At 41.2% G+C, this 17,302-nt stretch overlaps 1 protein-coding gene across 1 annotated transcript; it reads right to left on the bottom strand.

The window, feature by feature from the left end:
- Positions 1–209: 209 nt before the first annotated feature.
- Positions 210–14,367, bottom strand: SEC61A2 (SEC61 translocon subunit alpha 2). The gene is made up of 12 exons (XM_058023208.1): positions 14,217–14,367; positions 12,664–12,731; positions 8,828–8,893; positions 7,310–7,388; positions 5,546–5,677; positions 5,297–5,406; positions 4,498–4,651; positions 3,401–3,561; positions 2,173–2,370; positions 1,778–1,969; positions 1,561–1,637; positions 210–1,244 (listed from the first exon to the last, which is right to left on the bottom strand). The coding sequence occupies exons 1-12, from the start codon at positions 14,221–14,223 to the stop codon at positions 1,058–1,060; spliced, it is 1,431 nt and encodes a 476-aa protein (XP_057879191.1). The 5' UTR covers positions 14,224–14,367; the 3' UTR covers positions 210–1,057.
- Positions 14,368–17,302: the final 2,935 nt, after the last annotated feature.

Raw genomic sequence — 17,302 nt, 5'->3', positions numbered from 1 at the left:
TGAAAAGGTGCCCAACTCACAGCAGTGAGACTGTTTTACTGGTAAGAAACAATAAACAGCTCAGTCTGAACATGAAATCCCATCTCATGTGCCTTCAATCCAGACCCAGAGAAACCCACAACTGGGACCCCCACACTTCCCTATCAAGGCATTATAGAAATCCCCAAAGACTGCACATGAATTACATCTGGCACACCCAAGGCACAGGAGAGAGTTTAATTAAATAAGTTTATTGTCTAACGCTTACATTTGTTACATCGCCGCTGTAAAGTGCGACAAATTTTCAGCAGGAACTCCCCGTTCCCCCTTTCCCCTCCTCTGAACTGCTGCAGGAACCAGGCCTCGTTCTTTAGACTCACAAAAGCAAAGTAGTGGACATGAAGTTTCAGTGGCACAGTTTTCACAAGTACATGGTTGAACAGAACTGCTGGCAGGGCTGGGCAGAGCCCTGGGCACAGCAGATCCCCCAGGCAGAGCCAGCTCACAGGTGAGATCAGTATCAGCCAGGAAATGTTTGCTCGCCACCCTCAGAGCTCAGAGCAAGGTGCCTGGGTGGAGGCACAGCAAAGGAATAAGGAGTGCTGAGTTCAGTAGTGGGGAAATGCAGTTTAAAAAAGTATAAAAAATTAATGTAAAATACAGATACAAAGAAATTTTGTCAGGAATACTGGCACGTGGCAATCTGAACTCAGGGGTTTGTTTTTTTTCTATTAGGGACAGGGGAATTAATTTAACACTTTACTGCTCTGTGCAAAGACTTTTACCGGCTCTCAAACTGATACATTTCACAATCTCACTGTAGTGTCTGAACAGCAAGGTAGATGAATTGTTTCCAGCATTACAGGCAACACTAGATAATACTTAAACAAGATAATGTAAACTTTATTCTTAAGGCAGCTGGTACTAATGCTGCACACAGGCATTGCTCAATGCCCATTACAGTAATGGGACACGTAGCACTTGAAAACAAGTAAAAAGAAAAGAGCATTATTGGACTAAATGATGCATGTTGTCAAAATACCTTCCCTTTCACACAAACCATGAAATATTTGGACATCTAGAAAAATAATGCACCTACTCCTCCAACTTCAGCCTGTTCTTTTACAAATATTTCAAAATACTGATAAATAATAGTGACTGCAAGCAGAATGCCAGTGCCAGAGCCAATGGCTCCTAGAAAGTCAGCCAGTACTGAGAGGGCACCGATGCACAAACCACCAAATGCAGCTGCTGTAGGGATGTATCTGTAAGAAAGGAAAAAACAGGGAAGAAGAAAGTGATAATCAAGGTACCTTTCTTTGACAAACATGGAAGAGATGTTTATAAACATCTCAAAATCCCTCATTATGTCACTTAAAAAAAAAAAAAAAAGACAGTACAGGTTAATCTCTAATCTGCTGCTGTAACTTCTTTTGCATAACTAAGAAAGGCAACAGCTGAATGGGAAGAATCTTCCCTTCTGCAGTGGAAACAGGTATCAGATTTTTCCAACAATCCCTGCTCTAGCTGACACTTCCCCAGCACTCCTCACCACCCAGCTGGAACTCAGCACTTCCTTACCTGTTAAGCTCATGAACCATGGATGTATCCCTGTGGCCTCTCATCACCATTTGCTGTTCTTTGAGTTGCTTGGCAACCTGCAGAAAACATTATTTATGAAACTGCTGCAGTGTTTCACAGTCACTTGATGTTTTCTGGGATAAACTGATCAGTCAGTAGCTGGGGTCAGTTCTAAATCAAAAGCACTGTTTGAAAAGCATTAAGGTAGAACACCTACATCTTTTGCTGATGAGCCAGACACCTCGATCCAAGTCTTGGAGAAGAATGCACAGGATCCCAACATAAATATTATATAAACTATTACATGGACAGGATCCTCAAATATTGCACCCATGGATTCTGGAGGAGACAAGTAGTAGCACAGGCCACCAACAGGGTAAGAGCGAGCAGGGCCACCTCCACTGACATCCTGAGAGGGGAAGAAAAAGGCAAGAAATTATTTTTCACAGATTTTCCACATTTGTATGCTGCATTAATACAGGAATTTCCCTTTGATGTTTGAAACAGCCTTTATACACAAATGTTACAAAGTAAGTATTCCAGCTGGTTAAATACCAAGGAGTCACATCAAAGTAAAAATGCAATAATTCTAAAATGTGATCAAATACTCACTGCCCACTGTCCCAGTAAGTTCACCAAGAAGTTGCCACTGAAACGAACAGACAACATCTGGGAAATGACATAGAGGTTTGACACCAGGGCAGACTGCAGGATGATGGGAATGTTGGAGGTGTAGAACAGCTTGATGGGGTAGCTGCTGTACTGCCCACGGTACCGTGCAGACTTGATGGGCAAATCCACTCTGAACCCCTGTGCAAAGAACACAAACACACCAGGGTTCACCTCTGAGACACAAGGAACTCCCAAATGCCCCAAAGCTATTCCTGACCAGGCAGCTCTTGCTAGATAAACAAGGACAACAAGGCCTGAGATGGTAAAGCCCAAAGGCTTTCTGCCACAGTCTGGATTACAGATTTTAAGGATTTAAAAGTGTTACTGCTTGGTTGTGTTACATTCTTGTCACATAAACATGGTTTCTCATCTGCTAACTGGTACTCCTGTAAAATACATTTTATAGTTTAGGGGTTGATAAAGCCTGTCATGGCTTCCAACTGAACTAGCCAGCTACCAGCAGGCTCTTGTGTGTAAGCCCAGGCTCTTGTGTGTAAGCCCAGGCTCTTGTGTAGTTTTCTGGGGCAGGACCTTTTCTGAGTAGACCCAAGAAAAGCCACATGAACTTGAAAACCTTTTTTTGGGGTTTTTTTTTGGTTGTTTTTTTGCCCTCCCAAAACTCAAACTCAACTATTTTTAAAAAATCTTTAAAATTACATTTTAGCCGCCCTCGTCCCCATTATCTCCACATGGATCCTCCTTTAGTGTCCATTTTAGTAGATACTTAGATTTAAAAGAAACACTAATTAAATGTTTCCAGAAAATTAGGCAAAAACCAATAAACTACACACCCCAAAGAAGCAAAATTCTCCAGCTCTGTTTAAAAGTATTCTTTTCAGTCAATGATGAATATTAAAAATATTATTGGTGAGATGCAACCACTGCAGTACCAGAATCCATTTTATTAAAAATATTCTCATAGTGTGTATGGCATTCAATGGAATGTGAAATTACACACTGAGTGCAACTAGGGCTGGCTGTAGAATTTTACAGCTTTACTGTTACAGAGGTAATTGTTACTGAAATAACAACACTGGAATAGAGAGAGTTCATCACTCAAAGCTGAGGTACTTCAGTTACTCTGGCTTAAACCCTCCCATCTTTTCCCAAAGACTGCAGTGTCCAGGGTGCAGCTCCCCCTGTGCAGAGCAGCTGTGGGGAGTTTTACCTGGAAATAGATGACTACAGCAAACACAAACACTGTAGCAATCAGGTTCATGAGGTTGGGCAGGTTCTGTCGGTAAAACGCCTCCCGCAGAGCCCGGACCTTGTCAGTTCGTGTGGCCAGGAGATGGAACAATGCAATCACAGCACCCTCAAACTCTGTTCCTGCATGAGGCAAGAAAGGAAAGAAAGGTTAATCTCCAAATTAAAAACATTGAAGTACCTTTATGTACTTAATTAAAACAATTAAGTACCTTTCTTGTTGAAATTTTAAGTATGACACACAAAAAATGTGATACAATAGGACACGGATCCTGTCATAACAAATATGTCACAACATAGGACTCTTTTAGGTTATGGAATGTAGAATGATCTAAAAAACCATTATTCTTGGTTAGAAAAACAAAACAAAATGAAACAAAATCATCAAAGTCACACACTTGAAAGAATACTCTCCTCCCTTCTTTTCTGGGAGTAGGAGGATGTTCAGAAGGAAGAAATAATAAACAAGGCGAAAAACAGCTTTTAGAACTACAAAAACAGAACTACTAAAAACATGGCTCAGGATTTCAAATGAATGCAGTAAATGAGTTAATTTCCTGATGCTGTATCCTAAGGTGCTATTTCAGGGGTCTCAGAACAATCAGATATTGACAGTGGAATGAAGAGACTGCAGCCTCTGAAGGATCAAACCAGCTTAAAGTAATTCAGAGGCACCAACTACAAAAGCATCCTACAGCCACAAACATCAGCTAGATCACAAACAACTCCTCTGAGTGTACAGCACTTCCTCTCTTCTCTATTTCCATGGACTAAGTGATGCTAAAACAACATGACTTCGGTGTGGAAACCCAAAAATTTTCCTTCAAGGGGCCTGAAGTCCCATCTCAACTGCTGCACTTCGAATCAGCAAAGGCAAACTTGTATTAATCTCCATGTAAATTAGACATTTTCATCTTCAATGTTAATTGGACAACTGACTTCAGAAGCCCATCACCACAAATTAGAACTTTTTTATAATGTCATCCAATAAAAATCTGATGGTTTATGTGTAGTATACACCCACTGAAACATGACTGTTTCATGAAAGAGCACACATACCTCTGCCAGTGTTGATGGTAGTGGGACTGAAAGCTTTCCAGACAATGGTTTCACAGATGTTGGTAGCAATAAACAGGGAAATACCAGACCCCAATCCATAACCCTTCTGTAGCAACTCATCTAGCAGCAACACAATCAAACCAGCCACAAACAGCTGTGAGAAAAGAAACAAAACTGAGCAGAAACAAGAATAAATCAAGTCAAGAGTTGTGTATTAATTCCCTGCTTCAGTATTTTCATAATCTTGGAAACTGATTATTAAGTCTTTCATCTAAATGTCATTCATGCACTGTTTCTGACCCCTCATGTAGCAATGCCTGCACATCTCACCTGGCAATGACCTCTGTGCCTTTTGTCAAGGCAGAATCAGCAAACAGATTACTCAGTAATAACTTTTTTTCTAAAAAAATAGTTAAAGTTTGGGCATTTACTGTTCTGTTCTACAGGAGAATGTCTCAAAGCTGCAGCTCTGCCATTTAGTGAGAATTCCTCCACAGCACTGAAGAGCAGCTACTGGAATTCCTGTATTTTTTATAGCCACCAATTCCTGTATTTTCAATTAAGCACCACTCCTACCTGAAACACTTTTGATATTAACTATCCCAGCATTCTCCTCCTTAATGGAATATTTAGAATTTCTCATATATTATTTTCTCATATCTCTAACAGACACAAATAATGATGCTTTGCAGCATTAAAAATAAATAAACTGAAGTCACCCAGACACAGAAAGATTTTTCCTTCCAGCTATACTGTCTCTAACCAGTCTCAGTTACACACAAAATAGCTCTTTACAAACCTGAATTATAATAAGAAGACAAATTCCAGCACCCATTTCAGCAGGATCTCCATACATTCCAGTCATAACATACACAATGGCTTGCCCAATGGTAATAATCATCCCAAATACTAAAACAGAGAGAAAGCAAATCCTTTAAAACAATCTGAAGTCACCTACCAAAGAAATCTCATATCTATTATCATTTAGGCAGGCTGCTGTCCCAAGACTAAAAATACACTCAGTAATTTCAACTGGAACAGTGCTTACATTTCTGAGCTCCATTGAACAAGGCTCTGTCTTTTGGAGTATCACCAACTTCAATGATCTTTGCTCCTGCCAGCAGCTGCATGATCAAACCTGATGTCACAATGGGTGAGATACCCAGTTCCATCAAAGTACCTAGAAAAGAAGACAAATGAAAACAACTGCCATTCCAGCACCTCTCCTAAAGCATTCAGTCTCTTCAAAGGTTCCTGACCTCTAAAAAGTATTTCTAATAATGTTTCCAATATGTATATTCCTCTACAAGTATGACAAAGCAAACACAGTTATGGCCTCACAAAGGCTGCTGTGTTAGAACCTGTAATTTTGAAGGCAGCATGGAAAAGCCACGTAGCTTTTAATTACAAATATTTTTGTGGAATTATGCTAACACTGAAGGCCAATGCACGCTGAAGCTCAGCTTTGTTGGCACATCCTCAAGGAACCTTTCCCTGGACAGCATCTTGTCCCTGGTTGTTTGCTCTGTCAGTGCTTCTATGTCACATTTTCCAGCAGTTTAATTTTGCAGACCTCAAAAATATGCTGCAGATCCACATTTTCTAAGAACACTGCCCTTTGAATCACTGGCTCCAGTTGAGAGTTTAGGATTAGTTCTCAACAAAAGAAAAAGCATCATTAAGCTGCTATTAACTCTGCCAACTCACTGACACTGAGCCACTGAGGTATCAACTCCCAAATGTATCCAATTCAAAGAGGGAAAGCATTAAATTAATTATTATCATTTGGTTCTTTCATACTTGTATCCTGGAGTTTCCATGTAAAATATTACATCACCTGTCATGGAAATCTCTACTCCTCCAGCAGCCAGAAAATTAGGATGTCAAAATCTTTAGGATTCACCTCACATCCTCCAATGACTTCTAGTCAGTTGACTGAAGTGAAAACTAACTTTCCCACTCCTGTTTTTTATTGCTTTCAATCTCTCTAGCCTTTTTCTTGGCCATTGTTACCATTCTGTTTGGGTAGTGGACAGCATATTTAGTATCATACACTGCTAGGGACACATCAAATTCTGCAAATTCTGCAGGAGAACCTGAAGTAGAGAACTTCTTTACCTTACTATCCTCACTGGTAACAAAATTTGCTATTCCTAAGTAAGCAGTACCTTCACATTAGGGGGTTCCAGTGATTTTCTTTCTTCCAGCCAATTTTCCAAGCTACAGATGAGATCAGTGTCCTCATTTAGAGTCAGGCATGACTGGTTACCCATCTTAAGTTTCAGACTTCTAGCATTAGTTTGAATCTTATACATTTGGTTGTGTTCCACTTTACTCTTCCTAGATGTGTTAGTTTAATTTTGCTAAAGTTTATGCCTAATCATCTCTGCCTTCAGCTTTCCCACACTGAAAACTACTCACCCATAACATTGCCAAACTATTATGAAGTGTAACTGACTTGCACAGGTGAGGCATTTCCTAATCAACACCCTCCCACTGCACATTAGTGCAGTTCCTAACTGGAAAGTCAGAAGATTCCCTGTCTCATATATTAGCTAGAGAGAGACAGCTCTAAAATCCTGACTGGAATCATCCCAAAATTTGTGAATCAATATTAATCTCATCTGCATCTCAAAGAAATCCCATTCCCAACATGAAGCACTGCTCAAATACCAATTCTGATTCCATCTGTGTTAAGAACTTGACAAAGTGTTCCAACCTGACATCTGGGTGCTGTGGAATTTACCAGCCAAGTGTTTTCCTCCTGGGCTGTTTATCCCAAGAGAAAACAGAGAAAGGAGTGAGCACCAACCTCTGTTTGATGCAAGAATGACTCTCATCCAATAGAAGGGGTCTGCAGAATCTGATGACATGATTCCAAACAAAGGGATCTGCCAAAGTGCACAACAGCATTAAACAGATACACACAATTAGCAGGCATTCATACAAAATCTTAACATGTAATCATTCAACTGTTACATTGTTTAATTTTTAATTTTTTTTAATTAAACCAGAAGTATTGACACCATTTATTTTAGTCCTCCAACTGGGGCACAACTCAGAGGACTAAACTAAGACCCTTCCACAGGAAACAGCAGAAACCCTTAAAAAGAAGAAGTTCAAATATGTTTTGAAATATCCCACATGGAACTATCAATACTAAACATGTTCACACAAAACTTAAAATATTCTGTATGTCGGGATTTTGACCTCTTTAAAACTCTTTCTAATCACCAAAACAGTAGAATAACAATCCAGGCAATCTTAGGGATCAATTTCTGAAAACTCTAGTCTGAACCATCTGTTTTCCTTATTCAACTACTATGATCTCTCACACAGATGAAAATTCTAATTATGCATACATCCAGCTGCCAGTAAACCCAAAAACCTGCATGTTCTAGCTCTAGTATTATTCCCACTTCCTCCTTCCAAAAAACAGATAGGTACAAGAGCTGTGTTTCAGCCTTTAAACAGTCCTTCAGAGCTGAAAACAAAAACTATTAAACTGCTGCTCTGCAGTCTGGAATGGCTGCATTAATAAACATAAGCTAAAAACCTGATTCTGAAATGTACAGTTTGTTTTGATTCTTCCAAGACATAGATCTGTAAGTCCCTAAAAATGTATAACAAGTAATGCATGGATTCTCATTTTCTTCAGTGTTCAGGTTTTAAAAAAAAACATTTTAAAAGAAAAAAAAAGCCTCCACTCTTTACAAGCCAAGCACAGGTTTTAGGAATGGCTACAACTAATAAAATCACATAAATGTTTACAAAGACAGGCACTTTGAAAGGGCTTTAGCTCAACTTTACCAAGATATTCACAAAAAACAAGTTCTACATGTCAACTTCAAACCCTTCACAAAAACATTTTCCTGCAATCTTTACAATCCATCAGCTTGTTGAAGGGAAATTTGCTAAAAAAGTCACTTTGATTTAGTTTTCACCCTTGTGAATGCTAAAATTTAAATGTAGCTATGAACAGAGGGTAAACAATGCATTGAATTGCTTGGCTTGTTTATGCTGCTCAATAAATAATTACCTTGGCTGTTTACCCTGCAGCCACTACCATCACTTGATAGGACCTTTGTAACAAGAAAAAAAATCATGTATTTCTGACTAAATATAAAGCTTTAGTTTCTAAAAACATCTATGATCAACACTACAGACTATTTCAGAGAACCAGGTTTTTTGAACTGAACTTTAAACACTTTAACACGAAAACAAAAGCTGAAACTGGTAGGTCAACATGAAACAAGAACATCTCGTGCTTTCAGGGTATTTTTATGAACAGCACACACATTTTCTGACCACAGATGATATCAATACCTACCTGGCAGCACACTAAGAAAATGAAGAGGGTGATGGCTGTCCATAGTACCTTCTCTCTGAACTGGATCTACAGGACAGAGTGGAGACACAAACATGTTCATGTAGGCAGAACTTCCACTGCACTCTCACAACAATACTAAATGCTGTTATCACTCAGAATTCAATGGAAAAGATATCAAACCAGAAAGCATCACTCCTCATTGGAATGTATTTTTAATATGATTTCAGATTTTAGAGAGAGGGACAAAGGTAACTTATGTGGGACTGGCAGACATTCAGTCACTAGAATATATTTTATCTACAGTATTCTAATACATTTACAGAAGAGCAACAGCATGGCTGAAATCATGGACTTACCAGAGCAAACATGAAAGATTAAGGCAAAAAACTTATCTTCAGTACTGAGTGCTCTAGGCTCCAACAGAAGTTTTGTAAGGCTGGAAATTCTTAAACTAAAGCACTATGAAGGTTTTAGAGGGATTGAACTGTTGGGAAGACATGTGATTGAAACCAGAAGAACCATGAGTTTTTGACAGTAATTCAAAATATTTAGAATTAAGTTCTTCAAAGGGTGTTAGAAAAAGCTTTAAATTCATCATTATGTTCATGGACACACACCACAAAATGATTTTTAAATATTCCTTGTTTTCCTCCAATTTTTTTTATTGATGTAGGTTATACGTTACTTTAAAAAGAATGCCAGGCCAATGATCACTAGTGATTAATTCATTGAGGAGAATCTCAGACTCACAACATTTGAGGTGCCTGTAATTAGTGCCAGGTGCAAGAAGAGAAGAATCACAAGATTTAGGTTTGAGTCAGAGGATTACTCAAAGCATGAGACAGACAGAAATGCTCTTGAGAGCAGAGAGGGCTGGGGTGCAGGGTTATGTTCAGGTTCCCACCTCTCCTCCAGGACTGCAAACCTGAGGGTTAAATGTGCTCACTGCAGACAAGTGTGAGCAGCTACAAAACATGACATGAACAACACCTAAGAGAGATCCAGCAGAAATGGTTGGGGCTCTCTGCCTCCAACCACTGAATCTGCCTGTGAAGTCACAAGAGAAAGGATTAGTGCCTGGTTTAATAGGTACAGAACACACACAAATGAGAAACTACAAACCAGTGCAGCAGCAGAACAGGTCCTCAAGCAAAGAAAACCCAGAATGCAGTCTACATCTTTATGAGTGAAACCATGCACTTAGAAGCAAAATAATTCAGGTAATTTAATTTATTTCCTGCTACTGCCTCACTCTTAAAAGAGGACAGATGCTAAAAATACTTACAGCACAGAGTTATAAAAAGAAAAATAGTGATAGCAGCAAATAAATCTAAACAATACCTTGTGTTAGACTATGCAGTGCTGACCCATTTTACCAGGTCTGAACTCCACAATTCAGACTTTAAGCACAGACTTCTAGAACCAAAAATGCTCAGCCAAATGATCTCTACAGCCTTACAGCTAAACTTGGCTTCAGAGGCATCAGTGAAGGTCTAGAACTGCTCTGGTTCTCTCTAACTGTGGTGAATGTGAGCATTAGAGGAATTCTGCATCACCCAAATCACAGTTATTCACAAGGAAAACATCTTGACTCTATGAGTCAAGATGACAAAAAAGCAAAAGGAGTCATCCAAACCCATATGTCAGGAATGGCAAAATACAGTGTGATACCAAAATATTCCAGCCACAAATGCTAACAAGCACAGGGACAGTAAATTTCACCATCTGATCTGATTCAATTGGACATTTTCTTCCTCTGACATTTTTCTTAAATCACGTGAAAATGAAGGGGCTCGAGCATTATCATCTTGGTGCTCTGAACAGTGTGTTCTACTTAACAAATCTGTGCATGAGGGAAATAGGAGCCCATTCTACTGACTACAAAAGCAGCAACCACTTTTGCTAACCAAGTTGGCCAAAACACGAAAGCAACACTCCCTAGAGACAGAAGAAACCACTTTCCTCATCAACAAGAACAGCAAAATGATTCAGTGAGAGCCCAACTGAATCAAAACATCATCTTCATTCAACAATCAATATGTGCTTAATGAAAATTAATTTATTTTTCTATATATCTGAATTTCTTGTCCTGGCCTTAAACCAATCCACTGAAACCATTACTGGTCATGTCTGCCTGTGACAGCTTGCTAGAAACCAATAAATTACAGAGAATAGAGTTACATGGAATGACCTAAATCTGTTGATAAACTACACAGAATCAAGGAAGATGACAGAAAATGGTCAAAGGGCTCCTCAGCCTAGGAAAGATGTTCCCAATTACATTTTCACTTTAAATTTGTACAAAGCTGGCAACTGGCAGCCATTGTCTAGACAGTGACCAAAATAGCAGTAAAGACAAAGTGACCCAAATAGACAGGACAGGAATCTTGGCACCTCTCTGGGCATCCTTCATCTGATGATGGGCAACAAGGACACATCAAACCCCTCACCCTCTCTGGCAAATACCATCAGCCACTGAGCTTTACAGAAACATCAGTACCTGGAGGTTTGTGTCAGCTTTCTCTTCTCACTCATCTCAGAAAACAAAACTGAGATGGCTGTGACCAACTAATCACAGATGTGCCATAAATCAGCACCAGAAGATTGCACCATGGCTCTCCACAGCAGAAACAAAGATGGGCACCTGCCAACGAGATCTGGTACATCCAAGCCTGGCTCTGGACACTCCTGCTCTGAAAACAACTTTGTCTGGCCTAAATAATTTGTTTAGAAACCTGTCCCAAAGCTGAACAGTGCTGGAAAGCAACTAGATGGAGCAAGAGCCAGGGGGTAAATCCCAGTCTTTTGAAACAATCTATTCCAGAGGGCCATAATCATAATTTTTTACTGTATTTTCTTCATTCAACTGAGCAGGCTCAGCTATGGTGACTGGCACAAACACCTCTACATCCAGGTCTAACCTTGGGGAACCTCTCATTAACCAAAGAGGATTCTCTGAGATGGTGCCATGTTCCCAGTTAAACTTTCCCTTTTAAGAATATAAAACCCAACATTTAGCTCTTAAGGAATTTTCATGGAAGTCATGACAATAGCCATGACAAGTCAATTGGTTATTTTAATTAAGATTGTCACGTGGGCAATATGTGCTTGCTTGAGTTTTGAAAGCAAAAATGGTGTTTGGTTGGAGGGTTTTTTGGACAGGGCAGGTCTCTTTCTGATCTATAAAAATTACCTATTTTTAATCTAGAAAATGTGCCAAGAATGGAGGAGGAGCAGTTTCAAATGGGAGGAGTTTCAAGAGCTAGACAATGAGAGAGATCAGCTGTAAATGAACTGAGTTCACTGACTTCAGATCAAAGAGAAATGTCACATCCAGAAGGTGAACAGGGCAATTACCTGAACTGTACCACAGATCACTCTCCCACCTCAGCAAGGTCAATCACAGCTATGGCTGTAGGAAATACTTTTTGGAAGGGGAGAATTAAATTTGTGCTTCCTGATCTACAGAACAATCCTTTTCCAAGTAATATACAAGAAGCCAGCTCAAAGCCAACAGGAAAACAAAGCTTGAAGATTGTGTCCTAATATGTTAAAATAGATCACATGGAGCTGAAACTAAATAAACTCAGTCTAGAATTGAGATTTTTTTTTTTTTAATGAGTTAGCATCATTACCATAGGGAACAACTTACCAGAAGGGTGCTCAGAATTCATCATCACAGTAATGTTTTACCTTAATATGTGTCCCCCACTGTTCCAAAGAATTTGTTCTACTTTAGGGCCTTCTGTCTGTATTTATATTGGAGCCTGGACTAGAATATCACAATATTCCCTCCCCTGTGAACTATAAAAGTAAGAACATAATGTGGCACTCACTTTTCTTTCCGGTTTCTGGATTTCAGGTAACACTGCACAGAATGGCTTAATGACTTCTAAAAATTTTACTGTTCCAGGAAAACAAACACACACACAAAAGAAGACAGAAAAATATATTAATGAACACTTATTAACTTCACAGAACTTTATTTAGCTTCCAAAACTGTCTGAAAACTAATACCCTCTTCTTAAAACAGCTGAAAACAGGGCAAAAATGTGAAATAGAATTCTTGTTCTAACCAGATTTGGCCCATTCTTTTTTCCACAGCTGGAATAATTTTAGAGAATTGGTGCTGTATGTATCACCAGAAGTGAACTGAATTGTATTCCATCTAAAAATAAATGACCTAGTATCACTCTGTGCTAGTTAAACACAGAAAGAGACTGACATCAAAAGGTATCCATGCAGAGATTAGAATGTTGGGTTTATTCAAGTATTTAGCTGAAAAAATAGTTAATCACTAAAAAATGTTTACAAATTTTAATTTAATGAGTGCAACACTTATTCTGATTGGAACTTTAGGGGATTTTATTTAGTTTTAATCCATCTCTCTTCACAGTTTCCCCTTTAGAAACACAGAAAAGCTCAACAGTTTGAGCTCTTTTACTGGGCAAAAAATGTAGTCAATTTAGGGGCAGAAAAAATCAAAGCGTATGTGCTTGGTAGGGAATTTGCCTTCAAAACTTGAACATTATTTCCAGCCCCAACACACTGGGGCAGACAAAAAACCACCATTGGATCCTTTTCAAAGAGGATGCATTTATTACACTGCAGAAGGCATTTATTACACTGTAAGTAACATTTTGGCTGTAGGGCCATGCTTACATGGACACTCTGATGTGACACGTCTCCTCTATGTATCCCAAGCCCTCACACAGCTGGTTGGAACGTGCACTCAGCCCACAGAGGGTGGCACAGCTCCATCAGAGCATCATGGAATGGGTCAGGCTGGAAGGGAGCACAGGGCTCAGCTGCTCCAGCCTCCCTGCTCAGGCAGGGCCATCCCAGGGCACAGGGATGTGCCCAGACCCTTCTGGAATATCTCCAGTGAGAGAGACTCCACAGCCTCTCTGGGCAACCTGCTCCAGTGCTCGGTCACTGCTCAGGACAGAAATTCCTCCTCATGTTCAGGTGGAGCTTCCTGGGCATCAGTTTGTGCCCTTTGCCTCTTGTCTTACTGGGTGGCATCACTGAGCAGAGCCTGATCCATCCTTTGACACCCGCCCTTTAGACACTTATACACACATATTTATATGTACATAGGGTATATATGCTCCATACGTGTATCTAGTGCATATATAGAGATATATATATATATAGTAGGGCTAGAGTGGAACACGTCACCCCAGCACGAAGCAGCGCCCGGCCTCACGCCGTGCCCGGCAGCACCGACCCTGTGCGGGGAGCGGCTGCTCGGCACCGCCGGCCCTGCCTGCGGCGGCACCCGGAGCACGGGGCCGCATCACCGGCCACGTCCTCCCCGCGCTGCCCGGGGCCGCTGTTGCCCGCCCCGGGTCCCGGCCCGCTCCCTCCCGGCTCCGTCCGCACTCACTGCCCATGGCGGTGGCGGCCCGGCCGCGGTCCCAGCGCTGTCACCGTCGCTGTCGCCGCCGTCACGTGACGCGCGCTGCGGACGGGCCGTCCCTCCCTCCCCGCCCGGGGGGGACACGGCGGTACCGCCCTCACGGAGCGCCCCCCGCGCCCTTCCCCAGGCGAGGGCAGCCGCAGCGGCGGGACGGGCGCGGAGCGGGGGCCGCCGCGGCGGGATCAGGCTGAGGCCGGGCAGCCGCGGCGGCGAAGGACCGACCGCGCTCCCGGAGTGCTCCGCGCGGCGCGGGGGGCGGGCACGGCCCCTCGGGCACGGCTCGGCCCCGCCGGGCGCGGGAAGCCGCCCGGCCCTCACTCGCTCAGCGTGAGGGGCTGTGGTGTGTCTGTGGTGTTGGTACAGCGGTACCAGGTTGTGAAAAATGAGTATTTTATGCTTGGCTTTTCGCAAATGTCAAGACCCAGGACATCCCTCTGGCTGTGCTGAGCAGCCAAGACCCCTGCCATAGGTCTCAGAGACCCTGACACAGAGCCCAAGATGCCCCTCTGGTTTTGATTGTGACCCGTGGAGCAAGTTACGAGCCTTAGATGAAGATCTGCAAGCCATGACAAATTAAGTAGAACGATAGTGAATTTATCACAAGGTGGAAAAGTAGATTTTGGGGTTTTTTAGAATGGGGATTTCAGGGGGACAAGACAGAGGAATCTGGGCATGTCCAGCCTTTCTCCTTCTTCTTGGCCTCCATCTTCTGGGTGATACTGGCACTTAGATTGGTTTAGAGTAGAAGCTCACTGTCCAACATAGGTGATAGGTGCTGGAAAGTAATTGTAACCATTGTATACGTAGTTTTTAGTATAAAGACATAACACCACCCCGGGGACAGGCAGAGTGCCTGGAACTGTCCTGCTGGACAGACCTTGGCAGGGCAGGAGAAAATTTTTTATAGATAAGATAAAATAAACAACCTTGAGACCAAGAAATTAAGAGCTCTGACTCCTCCTTCAAGCGCCGGGCTGGGAAAAGAGACTTTCTGACTTTTCTTGGGGTCACTCTGACAAGCTAGTGTCCCGACAGCAAATACTAAATGAATATTATATGTGTTGTGTTAGAAAGTAATGTTGTATTAATTCTCTTAAGTAGCGTGTTAAATATAGTTTTAGGTTATAACAAAATGTTAAAATAGAAACTATGCTATGTAGGATACTTTTTTTAAGAGAGGACTTGTACTGAGATAGCAGCCACAGGACACCTGAATCTTTCAGAGGAAAAGAATTTATTGCTCTCTTATCAGAAGAAACAAACTTCTTCCTGCCTCGAAGGCACTGGTAGGGTTCAGAGGAAGAAGCTGACGATTACAAGACAGAATCCTGTGTTTGAATGGAATTTATGCATCATGTATGAAGTGTAGGAATATGCAACAGGCTGTTGTTTTTAAGGGTTAATCCTTTGTTAACGTGTGTCCTTTTTTGGGCTCATGCTGCCCAGAAAAAGGTACCTGGACCATCCATAACTCTTTGTCTTTATTGTCTTGTATTGTCCTAATTCAAATTGTCCAAATTATTATTACTCTAATCGTATTCATATTTTTATAACCATTTTATTACTATTAAACTTTTAAAATTAAAAAAAAAAAACCAAGTGACTGGCGTTTTTCATACAGGTGGAAAGCACAGGCTGAGCAGTTTGGTACCAAAGTGTTTGGTTAACAGCCCAATCCACCCATATTGAGAGAGGGATGTGATAATTTCACGGGGTGAAAGGACATTGGGATGTTGGAGAAAGTCCAAAGGGAAACAGAGCTGGGAAAGGGTCTGAAGCACAAGTCCCATGAGGAGCAGCTGAGGTAGTTGGGATTGTTCATCCTGGAGAAAAGGAGGCTCAGGCCCTACAGCTCCCTGACAGGAGGGTGCAGATTTGTGCAGGTCGGGCTCTGCTCCTGGCTCACCTGCCACAGGGTGAGAGGACAAGGCCTCAGGGTGCACCAGGGGAGGTTTAGGTTGGGCATTGGTAGGAATTTCTTCACAGAAGGGGTGATTAGACCCTAGATTAGATTAGAATGGGCTGCCCAGGGAGCTGGTGGAGTCACTGTCCTTGTGGGTGTTTAAGGAAAGCCTGGGTGTGGCACTCAGTGCCACGGTCTGGTTGACAAATTGGTGATCAGTATAGGTCGGACTCAATGGTTTTGAAGGTCTTTTCCAATCTAATTGATTTTGTGATTCTGTGATTCTCTGAAGTAAACCTGAAAACCTACTCCAATACCATCCCACAATCACCAAAACAGGTCTAACACCTACAGAGCTCTCAGTAACAACAGCCAGTGGCATATAAAATTAGGATCATCAGAATTTGCTGCAAGATTTAGATATGACCATTAAAAACAGTATTTATTCTTTCTGAATGCCTGATCTGATGCACAAGCTGGAATTCTTCCTGTATTAGGCTAAGTTACCAAAAGAGAACACAAAGTGTGTGAAGCATCAGAACTCCTACAAAACTTTGAATCTATATTTTGGATTGCACCCTGCATTCCCTAAGAAATCCTCTTAACTAAGACCTTGCTACACTACCTAAACAACTTTGTTCAATAGCTTCCCTTATCTGAAATCACTTAGAAAAGTTTTTTCTGCCAGTTTTATATACTCATAACTTATCAAATACTAATGAGTAGCTCTATAGCAATTACTTTCACCTAGAGTTCTTGTACAGTCTGACAAATGTCCATGATTAACATGCCTGGTAGTGTACTTGTAGATCATAATCTCCAAATAATAGCTGGGTTAGTAGCAAAGCTTCAGGAAGTTTCTTGTGATCACCCTTCGTTCAGATTTTTAGCCATACCTACTTGAGAAGTTTATTAAATTACAGATTTTGTTAGCAAACCCTCCTGTCTCTAAGTCACTGGACACTATGGTGATTGATAAAAGGTCCAGGAGGTTTCTTCAGTCCATACTGACACAGATACACCACTTCAGGTGTGCTGAACAAATGTTTCTATTTCACGTTCTTCACTGACAGAAGCAAAAAAATAAACATGCAGTATTGTTTTCTTTGCTTATTCAAAATACCACTGTGTTCAGAACTTTTCACCTTCA

The sequence above is a fragment of the Melospiza georgiana genome, chromosome 4 (assembly GCF_028018845.1).
Source record: "Melospiza georgiana isolate bMelGeo1 chromosome 4, bMelGeo1.pri, whole genome shotgun sequence".
NCBI classification, from domain to species: Eukaryota; Metazoa; Chordata; class Aves; order Passeriformes; family Passerellidae; genus Melospiza; species Melospiza georgiana.
The sequence above is the reverse complement of the archived record's forward strand: the minus strand, read 5'-3'. Positions and strand labels throughout refer to the sequence as shown.

What these genes read in the sequence shown, in the direction of transcription:
- SEC61A2 (XM_058023208.1), bottom strand. An exon ending in TCCAGAAACCGGAAAGAAAA is followed by an intron (nt 8,894 to 12,663) that starts GTGAGTGCCACA and finishes TCTGTCCTGTAG; the next exon opens with ATCCAGTTCAGAGAGAAGGT. An exon ending in ATGGTTCATGAGCTTAACAG is followed by an intron (nt 1,245 to 1,560) that starts GTAAGGAAGTGC and finishes CCTTTCTTACAG; the next exon opens with ATACATCCCTACAGCAGCTG.